Here is a 12,958-nt window from a genome sequence, read left to right as displayed (position 1 = left end):
TAATAATATATGTACATTTTTTGTTACCTGCAGGTTGGATGTGGCCCATGGGCTGCCAGTATGATTACAACTCCAATTTCAAAAACGTTATCCCCTTTTATGCTATTCAGTTTTATAACTCTTTACACTACAATCAATTTTACATTACAGATATTTACACTGAAGCCATGGAAGTCTGTATTTTGTTACTAAGAATGAACTTTTTTAAGACACAGGTCCAAAACAATTTCTGTTTCTCCTGTCAGAAGTTGCTCAAAGAACTGTCTACAACAGGTAAGATGTTGACTGTTCATAACCTTTCCACAGAACCAAATATCCAAAGTAATCATTTAAAGCTGAATGGGGACTCTGATCTAGGGATCCCCACTGGGAAGTTTTAATGATGGAAGTCTCCATTATTACAGAGCTTCCTCTCACGCCACCAGATCTTCCTCTCCTGTAATGTTGAGGCTGTTTTGACAAAAGACCAGCCTTTTTATCCGCACGTCTTTCTGTGAATGGTTCTTCAGTGCACAAACACTCAAAGAGAGACTCTCCTTTTTGTTTTTCTTCTTTCATCTGAGTACATACCTCCTCTGCCACTCTGCTGAGCAGTCTTTTTTTGTGTTGGCTTTCACATTCTGGCACTGAAATTGGATGGCGCTGTGAGAGCGGCTTGAAGCCCGTGGTTAGACGTTTTTGTTGCGAGGTCACTGGTTTACACAGTCCCTATTTATCCCTGAAAAGCACTTTGAGACGATGAAGGGCATTATAAAAGTGAGGAGGACGAGTGCCAGGGACCGTCCTGTGGAACTTTGAGAAGAGCTGATTTTCCCATCTGCGGGGTGCACCTCCATTGGCTGGCAGGGACACATCCACCTGCATGTGGAGGACAGGCGGAGGCTTCCTGTGACAGAAGTCAAGGCAGCAAAGGCGGGAGAGGAGCCAGTTTCTCACACGCTCAAAGGAATTGTTCATAATTAGCCCAGCAATATTTTGGAGCCTTCTATTGTCGTCTTACTCATCCTGGCATATTTTGTTGTCCCTGTTATTTCTTCTCCCTGCTTAAGTTTGCGAGAATAGTTTTTATTGGCATCTGGAATGTTAGCTAATATATCCAACTATGCATGATGACTCAGCTGGAGCAGCCTATACATTTCACAGAAATAAATTTAACAAGGAGAAACAACACGAAAAAGAAACAATAAAGTCTTTCTCAACCGGTCTCACATGTTCCCCGGATTAATAACTTGAAGATGAAATACGTACCTTCAAATCCACAAAGCGGGCGCCTCAGAAGCGACACAATAAAAAGCAGAAATTGGTTTAGAGTCAGTCAGAATTAACTTCTGTAGATGAACAAACTTTCATAGAAGCACTGCAAATAAAATCCTACATTTGTCAACCTATAGGCACAAAAAATGTTTTTCTTGGTGAGGTTTTCGTCTAAGTTCAGAATATGACAAAAAATTACAATTTAGTTATTTTTGGTCAAAGCAGAAAAAAAGTGCAATCTCATGCAATGCTGTAAAATCTTCTGTAATCTGTTTGATTTCAACCATAAATGAGTTGAGAATGACTTCCAGCTATTAAAGTTATGTCAACTTTTTTACAATTTCTTGGAGCTATAGTCATTTATGTGCTAATAGCAGTGGCGGCCATCTTCAGTCAGGGGCGGTTCTAGGGGCGGGGCCACAGGGGCATTGGCCCCTGCTGAAATCTGATTGGCCCCCTGAAGTGCCCCTGTCCTGTCACTCATCTGTCCTTTGCTTGAGAATGATGGTGGCTGCAGTTCCAGTCTGACAGCAGTCTTCTTCTCTTCTTTAAAAGACTTGAAAATTTTTGCCAAAAATTAACTTTCAACTGACAAACAATGGCTTCTTTTTCTCATATTTTTGCAATATTTTATCCATGTACAGTAAAAATGCATGTAAAATTGATAAGGAGAATTTAAGCTTTTTTAATAACATTACATTACGTTACAACTGTTGGAACATACACTCACCGGCCACTTTATTAGGTACACCACGCTAGTAACGGGTTGGACCCCCTTTTGCCTTCAGAACTGCCTCAATTCTTCGTGGCATAGATTCAACAAGGTGCTGGAAGCATTCCTCAGAGATTTTGGTCCATATTGACATGATGGCATCACACAGTTGCCGCAGATTTGTCGGCTGCACATCCATGATGCGAATCTCCCGTTCCACCACATCCCAAAGATGCTCTATTGGATTGAGATCTGGTGACTGTGGAGGCCATTTGAGTACAGTGAACTCATTGTCATGTTCAAGAAACCAGTCTGAGATGATTCCAGCTTTATGACATGGCGCATTATCCTGCTGAAAGTAGCCATCAGATGTTGGGTACATTGTGGTTATAAAGGGATGGACATGGTCAGCAACAATACTCAGGTAGGCTGTGGCGTTGCAACGATGCTCAATTGGTACCAAGGGGCCCAAAGAGTGCCAAGAAAAGATTCCCCACACCATGACACCACCACCACCAGCCTGAACCGTTGATACAAGGCAGGATGGATCCATGCTTTCATGTTGTTGACGCCAAATTCTGACCCCACCATCCGAATGTCGCAGCAGAAATCGAGACTCATCAGACCAGGCAACGTTTTTCCAATCTTCTCTTGTCCAATTTCGATGAGCTTGTGCAAATTGTAGCCTCAGTTTCCTGTTCTTAGCTGAAAGGAGTGGCACCCGGTGTGGTCTTCTGCTGCTGAAGCCCATCTGCCTCAAAGTTCGACGTACTGTGCGTTCAGAGATGCTCTTCTGCCAACCTCGGTTGTAACGGGTGGTTATTTGAGTCACTGTTGCCTTTCTATCAGCTCGAACCAGTCTGCCCATTCTCCTCTGGCCTCTGGCATCAACAAGGCATTTCCGCCCACAGGACTGCTGCTCACTGGATGTTTTTTCTTTTTCGGACCATTCTCTGTAAACCCTAGAGATGGTTGTGCGTGAAAATCCCAGTAGATCAGCAGTTTCTGAAATACTCAGACCAGCCCTTCTGGCACCAACAACCATGCCACGTTCAAAGGCACTCAAATCACCTTTCTTCCCCATACTGATGCTCGGTTTGAACTGCAGGAGATTGTCTTGACCATGTCTACATGCCTAAATGCACTGAGTTGCCGCCACGTGATTGGCTGATTAGAAATTAAGTGTTAACGAGCAGTTGGACAGGTGTACCTAATAAAGTGGCCGGTGAGTGTATGTGACCACTTAAATTTATACACCTTACCAAAACCGAGGATTTATGTGCAAGGATGTTGAACAAATACTTGGCCCCTCTATGAATATTGTGGCCCCTTGATCCTAGATCCGCCACTGTCTTGAATTGACCCCAAACGTTTACAAGTTGTACATGTACAAACAAAAATTACTTTTTGGAAGTTTCCCTTTAAATATTTTCAGTGGTTTGTGAGATAACACACTAACAGGTTTGAATTCAACAGTTAATCCCTGTGTTGAGGATAATCCTCAGCTTCCACATCACATTTCATTGTTGTGATTTTTAAAAAATAAATATAGGTCGATCAAAACATTTTTTTCTACTGAAAATATCAAGCTTAGCTGTATATGAAATACTTTGATAAGGCAGAGTTAACTCCAAAAAGAAAATGGCAAAACATTCAATTTTTAAGATAATTTGGTCCAAAATTTAATCAGTCGTAGACGTACCGTTATTAGTTTTATCCATTCATCTCAATAGACATTTTGCTAACAGCCACACAAACACACACAGATGTGCACACATGCAAAAACATTATTGACTGCCTTTGCCTTTCAGCAACAGGCAATAATAAACCTTTTGTGATAGACGGTTATAATAATTGTAAAATTGAGCAAATATAATAAGCCACATGGAAAAAACAAAAACTCAGTAAATCCTTTAAGATAATTAAACAAACCCTGAAATATTGCTGCTAAAGCTGCTGGGAAGCCTCTCAGTAATTTGAGGTTATAACAGCTGTCTTGCCTTATATTTGATGTTTAATATTTTTGTTGTGCAGAGGTTTATTAACTCTGTTGGAGCGTGGTACAAAGGAGGGGAGAAGAGGATTCTGTTTTTATTGTGTTTCTGTCTTCACAGAGTTTTTTTTAGAAGGAAACAAAAAAGAAGAAGAAGAAGAAAAAGCCTGTTTTGTTGTTAACTTCAAAAAGATTTTGTTTATTATGCGATGCTCTCCTTGAAACTGTAACGCAGTTATTTCTCTAATTATCGTTATCAGTTCGTCTTTCAGGATCAGGGAAAACACTTTAATGACTTTAAGGTTATTTGGAGTCATGCAGTTATTATAATACCAGATTATCTGTTTCTGGATGCAACTTAAACATGACTTAGAGCTGTTGTTCTCACACAGTATCACAGGTCAGTCTTTGTTCAGAGCCCGTAGCTGTTGTGAAGGATGTAAGACACAGGACTGTGTGACAAGAGTGCTGCATTTTATTCTCAATAACAACAAAATTGCCAGACTTATCAAGTTTTTGCTGCGGGCTACAAATCGTATCTTGCAGCCACGAGGTCGATAGAGCTCCACAGTTTCCTTGGACTTTCATGAACCGCATCAAAAAATTGTTCTTGTGATGAGTACTGTTTGGCTGGTGGGAGTAAAGAGTGGATGTAGGTTTTATGTGAAGAAAAAAATCAACATACACTAACTTTTACTGTGCTGCAGGGAATCTCTGTATGTACTGTATGTCAGCCAGTCAGTAAAGACTTGCAGCTGTTTTTAAATTAGTTGTGAAGATGCTCATAAAGCGTTCACATTATTGAGATAATTCCTTTCTTTTGTACGTTTATCTCATTGTGCTATTTGTACAACTCATACATCATAACTTCCAGTTCCTTCAGGAAGTTCCTGCTACGACTTTTGGTACTTCAGCAATTTTTTGGGATTTTTTCTCATTAAAACTGAATCCAGCATCATTTCAGTCTTTTTACCTTTTGTTCTTGTTCTGCTTTTTAACTTCTATTTGCTAATTTCAGCTTTCTTTGGCTTCTATTTAGCTGATTTTAGCCTTTTTCTGCTTTTTCAGCTATAATTCTAATCCGTTCTGTTATTTTTTTTTTGCTATTTTAAGCTTTTTATGCTCCGTTCAGCTGTTTTATGCTCATTTCAGCTGTTTTATGTGTTTTTAGTTACTTTTTAGCTAATTTGTGTTTTTTTCCCCATCTTCTTACTGCTTAATTCAGCAAACATGCACACTGTTTCTCTGTGCTAATTTCAGCGATTTCAGCTCCTTTAAAGGAGACATATCATGCTAAATGCACTTTTTTTGCATTCATAAACTTTTTTGTGCAATTATAGTGTCTAGGAGTGTAGAAAACATTAATTTATTCTGTTCTGTTACTGCAAAGATATTTTTATATTTTTTTTATGGGTCATATTTTTCAGTTTGTTTTTGTTTTTAGGCTAGTTTCAGTTTGTTTACCTAATCAGCAAAAATCCTTCAGAATTTAGCATTCACACTGCTTTTTCGCAGAAAATGCAAATTCTATTTTTTCTGTATATTTTCTGTCTTTAATCAAAATATAAGCAGTTATTGTGACATTTCTGCAAACAACATGAAGCTCAACGAGATAGTTTGTTCTTTTTTAAAGTGGAGTTCTGTGTAAATGTGACCAAATATTACCTAACCTGTTATTTTAGTCTTCAGTTTGGAGAACCAGAGTTTATTTTCCCAGTTTAAACTAAATCCTTAAACTGGCTGTGTACACAGACGCTCTAATGAAAGTCATTGATTAAAATTTAATTTATAGGAAAATGTAAAATATTTTGATACATTATAAATTACATTCTAAATATTGATTGTGTGCTTTTTGTGGAAGGCATGAAAAAACACTGTAAAAACGCTTCCTGGTTTAAAAAAGAGAAATAATAAAAGACATTAGTGAACGCAAGTAAAGTGCTGGAATAATTAAAATACCTGACACATTTTATCTGACATAGTGCTGCAGAAATCCTTTTTTCTGGGGAAAACATTATCCTCCACACATTAGTGACTGCACAGTGGCTTCTTTGCCATTACTGCTAAGAGACTCTGGCTGGACAAAGGCAACACTGAAAAAAAGGGAGACATACATATTTCTTTTTGTTGAAAGCAGTCTCTGTTTCACTAATGAACCTCCTAAATAATAGAACCAAACAAGACTTTAACTTTGTAGCATGTTGCCATAATTACAAAGACATATTAAGCAGAACTAGCCGTTTTTAATGAGGTCATTATTTTAGTTATATAACATGTATTTTCAAACACAGACATCAATGCCTGTATGTTTGTTCACGTTGATTGAAAACGCTCTCTGAAAATTGTTACTGTAACAGAGAGGTGCGGCTTAATTATGAAAAGAAAGTTGAAAGTTCTGGCGGGGAGGGGGGAGGGATCCGTTTTTACCTGAAGCCATACGGGTGTTGTTAGACGGTAACTGGGAAATAGTGAGGGCAAACAGACGGCTACTGTCACACACTTCAGTGCCGTCCTGAAAGGTGCTGTCAGGTTTCCTCAAGAATCTCTCTAAGCAGACTACCTGCCTTGCTGAAAACCCTCTGCAAGAGGAAACTACCTTGTTACTATGCAAGTGTAACTGACTGACAAACTGAGAGCTGCTGGTAAGTTAAAGGTTTTTATTTTTATTTTTGTATTATTTCCCAGGCAACATAAATTCAATCAGTGAATGTTATTAGAATTCCCCGTGCATTGAAGAGAGGTCAGATCTCTTTGTGGGTGATTTAATGAAAGCTCCTAGATTTTCACAGGAAAAAAAAAAAAAAAACAGAGCCTGGACTTACTGGTATGCTTGACTAAATATATCATATTATTTCCCTCCCTTGAGAACTCGGGTATGTGGTTTGTGCCATTGTGTTTGAGACACAGCACGGTAGCTTATGGGTATTTTCAATCATTTTTGAAAACAAACCTTGTCTTTGGCTTCTATTTATTATAAATCAAATGTGTCTTTTGGGTTAATGCGTACATCTTAACATTGGCTTCAATTTATACACAGAAAATAAACAAAACACACAATTACAAAGACTTAAAATATAGTAAAACATATTGAGTTTAAGTCTATAAAATACGTTTGTCTCATTGGTCAAATATAAATAAAACATTTAAACTGTTAAATAAATATAAGAAATCAATTTAATTTTTTTCTACATAATTGCTTTTATCAGAGTTAATGAATTGTCTTGTTTCAAAATAACATATGGGTTGAGCTAACATGTTGTTGTTTTTTTTCCCTTAACTTAAATGACTTATTAAAGTTAATAGTAAATAAAACTTAAGTTGCCAAGCTGAGTAATAAAGGCTCAGCCTGTTGGTTAAATTACACAACAGATTAACACAACAGACTTTTTCAGACAAAAGACACATTTTCGTTTTACAAGTTTACCAAGGAACTTTTGTTTGACCTGTATACCAAAACAAAATGAATCAGATTCTGCAAGGAAAAATATAAAATCCTGAAATATGTTGAAGACCAACCATAAATGAACATTAGTTTTATTTTCTCACTTTTTCAACAATGATTAAACATGTTTTTGAGTGTATCTCAAATGCTTTCATAGACTGAATACAGTGAAGATGATTATAAAGGATGCAGATCTTTGACATGTTTTCTTCTAAAAGAGCTACAAATGAACTTTGAAGACTGTCAGGACAATTAAAAGAAGATACCGGGAACATGAAAGAAAAGTCAGTCATCTACAGTAAAAAGTTGACAGTAAAGTTATAAAGTTTTTCATGGGTGGACTCATTTCTTCACAGACATCAGAGTGATGAGATTTTGCAGACAGTTTCATGATTTCCAGAATTATTTATTTTCAGACATCACTTCAGCCCACATGATGACATGAAAACAACTTTTTATTGACCAGGACATCACCTGTGGGTGCAACAAACATGTCTAAGGAATGAATCTGAAATATTCTGCTGTCTGGTACAAATCCTTCAAATCTGAACAATAAACAGGACTGTGTGCGCATGCAGTTCACAAACCTGTTAACAAAGAGTGAAAATCACAGACATATATTGAACATATCATTAATTTATCACTGATATTTTTAACATTGTAGATTTTTATGTTGTCTTTAAGATGTCAGACACCTCAGAGCTGATCCAGACTAACAGTGTGCACACACAGGATTTTAAAAACTAATTTTTCTGCTAGTTAAAATTTGTTGAAGTAATAATCAAATACCACTCATTAAAAATTCTATATTGCTTGTTTTAGTTAAAATGACTAAAGCAGTTTATCTAATCTTTTAACAAATAAAATATATTTATTTATTTAAATAATGATAATTGTTGGAGCCTTGAAGTTTATAAAGGTTAAAAGTGTAATTTTAAAGTTTTTAGTTAATAATTCATACATTGTTTCATCTAGCTTATTTTGTAATAGCAGAGTGATTTAAATTTAAGATTTATCAGAGGTTTTAAGTCACATTGTTTTCCGGCAGCAGAGTAAAATGAAGTGTTTTGATGATTATAAGATGGGTGTGGTTTATAGATTGTGCCGTTTGTCAGGTCCTACAGTTTGTTGACCTCTTCCTCTGTCTTTCTCTCTTTTTCTTTATTTTTATTTTTGCAAGTTTGTGATGTTTGGATATTTTTGCACAAGTTTTGATTTTTGCAACAAAACTAAAATGTTCCCTTTCACTGAGGAATCTGGTCAATAATTTGCATGGTTATAAAGATGAAGAGAGATTTCAGAGCATTAAACTAATGGCTTATGAATAAAATAAAAAGATTTAAATTATGAGGTCACCATTACATTTAAACTTTCCTTTTGATGTCATCATCAGACCAACTTTTTATCTTTACTTTATGGCTGAATTAAGTGCCATTATCACAATCGTTCTTTGCAAAATGAGAGTTTTTATAATGGAAGCAGAAAAAAAAAAACAAAAGTTTGAAGCTTCATTTGGGAAAATGTTTTCAAATAAACAACAAACATATTTTTCCATTATTTTTATTTTCTGCAGTTTTGTAGAATTTATTTTTAACATTACAGCTAGTATATGATTTACATGTTTACCCATCATAATTCCAGCTTTGAGGGTATTTTATTTATGTTGTTATTATTACAGAATCAACCTTTGTTGGACAATAATGGCAGTTTTACATGCACTTATAATAAATCAACAACATGCAGGTGGCTGCTTTTTAATCATCTGAAAATATGATCAAGTATAACAGCGCTTTTTATTGGAAAACGACACCTTCCTAACTTTATTATTCTTAAAAAACTGATTTAACAAGCTGATACTGTTTAAAGAAGTGTTTCGTTATAACACAGCTAAATAAAAAAAGTCTTGTTTAACATGGATTGGCAGAGCACAACTATTGGTGAATGGACCTCTTGCAGAAAACTGGTGTAAACAGAAAATAATATGATTTGTGATTGAACATTGGGTCTGTTGAAGCTCTTTTGGATGAGTGAGGTGGAAGACAAAATGGCATTTAGTGTGAGTGGAGAAGGGCTTTCAATTAGATCCACGGGGATGTCATTGTTTGAAAAGCCTCCAGGCATTCAATGATGCTGGGGGTGGGTTCATGCCCATGAAGCCCATGGGTATTCACTAATCACCACCGTGTCTCTGGAGGTATCCTGCAGATTGACAAGTTTTTACTGCCTTCCTGGCATGACTTTAGAATGCTGCGAGGAAATAATTGCCATGATTTTGTGTTTGGACCATCGTTTCAGCAGGTTAGTGTTCAACATTGCACATTTTAGTAAAAGATTATCATTCAGCCGTGTTGGCTGCAGCACCGGAAGAGACCAAAAATCCATATATTTGTCTGAGTAGAAAACGTTTCAACATGTTATCAGTCGTGAATGATTTAAGATTTTAAAATAAAGTGGTAATATAAACTGATAAAATTCTTAAATGTGAGTTGTTGTTTCTGCTGTTAGCTGATGAAGGGATTTATTGATGCTGCTGGCGATAATATTCCCTGACATAATAAAGCTGAAGCTGAAGAAAACAAACCAGACTGTAAATCTCTTCAGATTCACTTCACCTCTGGATCAGATAAATAACTACATGTAGAAAAGTCAAGCAAATGAAAGCACGATTTTCATGAATTGTCACAATGGCAGGACGTTTTCTGACCAAGGAATACAGACGAGGAGCTCAAAAACTTATTATTCTTAAAACAAAATAAAAAGCTGCAATGGTAGAAAAACTTAAAAAAGCTCAAGGAGACACAAAGAAGGAGACATTCGAAAACAATTTCACCTTCCAAAACTAATAACCAGATCCACAAGAGGGAAGCCTGATTACAGAAAGCTCTGCCTTTCATTTCAGCTTTTAGACAATCTAGGACACACAAGGACAAAATGTGGCTCGAGGGCCAGAACTGAGCATTGGTCTTTTTCCATTGGCCTCCACATCCACAAATTAAAATGACTTTAATTAGATGCATGAAAATCAGCTTTCTATTACTGAATCTTCTAGCAATAACTAAAAGAAACTTTTTAAATAAACTACAGCTCCTTGTAGTGTGCAGTGATTGGCTCCAAAACTGCAACATGGCAACACCCAAAAAACAATCATTTTGGCTTCAGTTCAGATTAGTGAGAAGCAGCTGAGACATTATGTCTTTCTTTAAAAAAAAACATAAAAACCTACAATGTAGCATTGGTCATTTTGACTTTAGTTTGGAGCAATGGAAGTAGACAAAGTCACTTCATCCATTTTTATTTATGCCATTAGTTTTGATTAAGCATGCTAATTATTCTACAAACTGGTCATCATCATGCTAAAAAAAAAGAGCCAGCCTGAATTTTTTAAATATTATGTACAAAGTAGTCACATTATCATATCAGCAACAAAAATTGATTCCAATTTAAGCCAATTAACTCCTTGTGTGACAGTGCATTTTGAAAGATGGCATTATTTTATAGACACAACACTGACTTTGTTTCAAGTTAACGTGTGTCCCTTCATTTTCTTTGACTCATTTTATTCACTTATTTTTTTTAAACTGTATTGTTAGCCTCCTTAAGAAAGTCTTTAAGTTAGAAGTTCTTTTTATCAATAACTGGCAATATTTAACAGCGTATTTCTTTTCTTTAGGTGGCCAACCTCCTGCGTTTGTTCCAAATACCTCAGATCAGCTATGCCTCCACCAGTGCAAAGCTCAGTGACAAAACCCGCTATGACTATTTTGCCCGAACCGTTCCGCCAGACTTCTACCAGGCCAAGGCCATGGCCGAGATCCTGCACTACTTCAACTGGACTTACGTGTCAACAGTAGCGTCAGAAGGTGACTACGGTGAGACGGGCATCGATGCCTTCCAGCAGGAGGCCCGAAGTCGTCAGATCTGCATTGCAACTTCAGCTAAAGTGAGCCGCTCCATGAATCGCCAGAGCTATGAGAACGTGATCCGCTCTCTGCAGCAAAAGTCCAACGCCAAGGTGGTCATCCTGTTCACCCGCAGCGAGGACGCCCGTGAGCTGCTGGTTGCTGCAGCTCGAATGAATGTCAGCTTCATCTGGGTGGCCAGCGACGGATGGGGGGCACAGGAGAGTGTGGTGAGGGGCAGCGAGACTGCAGCCGACGGGGCCTTTACCATTGAGCTGGCCTCCTATCGAATCAGAGAGTTCGAAGATTATTTTACCAAGCTGAACCCATACACCAACACAAGGAACCCATGGTTTAAGGAGTTCTGGGAACACCGATTTAGCTGCAGCCTTCAAGAGCCCAGCTGCAGCGAGCACAGCTTACGAGATGGGACTTTTGAACAGGAGTCCAAGATCATGTTTGTGGTGAATGCGGTCTACGCCATGGCTTACGCTCTGCACAACATGAGGCAGGCAGTTTGCTCCAACGCATCCAAGGTCTGCGATGCCATGAAACCAGGCAATGGCAAACGATTCTACAAGGAGTTCATTTTAAAGACCAAGTTTGAAGGTGGGCCAATAAATTAGAGGAAGTGAAAACCTGTGCTATAGGCTGAAAATAAAATGAAAACACTGCCATGTAAAAGCAATGTAGGTTGCGTAACACAGAATAAAGACTTCAAAATGGTTTTCTTATTAACCTTGGGAAAAAAAAAGATTTGCAATAATTTAATTAGTGAAAATAATCCATGAATTACCAAGAAGGAATCAGTTGGAAGGGAATGTACCATATATGGAAAAGACTATTCTGAGGATATGTCAAAACAGTGTTTGTTTTACTTACATAACACTCTTCATGACACACAATAAAAAAATACTTTCACAAAAGTAACCAAAAAAGACATGCATAAACAGAAAAATACACATACAGACACTTAACAGCAGTGTATATGTTTAGGGGTTATTGGGTCTCAGCATCATCTTTCAGTGAATTAGGAGTTCAAGTGTGTTTATATATTAAGTACAACCATTTGAAACACTTGATTAGTGTTTGAATGGATGTGTTATTGAAGATAACATTGTAAAACACTTTCCAGATCATTATAAAGAAGCTATTTATGAGTGGTCCATACTTCAAGTGTGTGAAAAACAAAGATTTGAGTTTGGTTTTGTTCATTCATACCGTTATATAATGCTCAGGTGTGCAATTTTCAGAGAACACGACCACTGGAACTGAAAGCACTCCCACTAGACAAGGACCTTATTCTTGACAAAGCCAGAGGACATAAACCTGATAACCTAAGAAAATCAAACAGGCTTTGAGCAATAATAATTTTTTTTACAATGTCTATTTTAACGGCAAACAGACAACAGTGATCATTATTTAAAGGGGCAATATTATGTGTTTCTCAGGCTTATATTTAAGTTCTATACCATAATAAAGTATCTATGTCACCTTTAGTGTTATTAAAATGCTGTTTTTATGTTTAAGTAGAAAATAAACTTGTCTTCTCATTATTTCCATTTCTAAACACCTTGAAATTGGCCTCTGTCTCTTTAAAAACCTCCTTCCGCTTCTGTCCCACCCATTTCAACATGTCATCACAACCACTTTTCTCT

The 12,958-nt window shown here is 37.0% G+C and overlaps 1 protein-coding gene across 2 annotated transcripts in view; it reads left to right on the top strand.

Annotated features, from left to right (window-relative positions):
• The window catches only part of grm2b (glutamate receptor, metabotropic 2b), a 33,941-nt gene that overhangs the window by 12,294 nt on the left and 8,689 nt on the right, over window positions 1–12,958 (top strand). For both annotated transcript variants that reach the window (XM_014006205.1, XM_014006206.1), the window contains one exon: window positions 11,072–11,909. In XM_014006205.1, coding sequence (XP_013861659.1) covers window positions 11,072–11,909 — 838 coding nt within the window. The remainder of the gene's footprint in view (window positions 1–11,071; window positions 11,910–12,958) is intronic.

This window comes from Austrofundulus limnaeus, unplaced genomic scaffold (assembly GCF_001266775.1).
Source record: "Austrofundulus limnaeus strain Quisiro unplaced genomic scaffold, Austrofundulus_limnaeus-1.0 Scaffold35, whole genome shotgun sequence".
Lineage (NCBI taxonomy): Eukaryota > Metazoa > Chordata > Actinopteri > Cyprinodontiformes > Rivulidae > Austrofundulus > Austrofundulus limnaeus.
The sequence above is the reverse complement of the archived record's forward strand: the minus strand, read 5'-3'. Positions and strand labels throughout refer to the sequence as shown.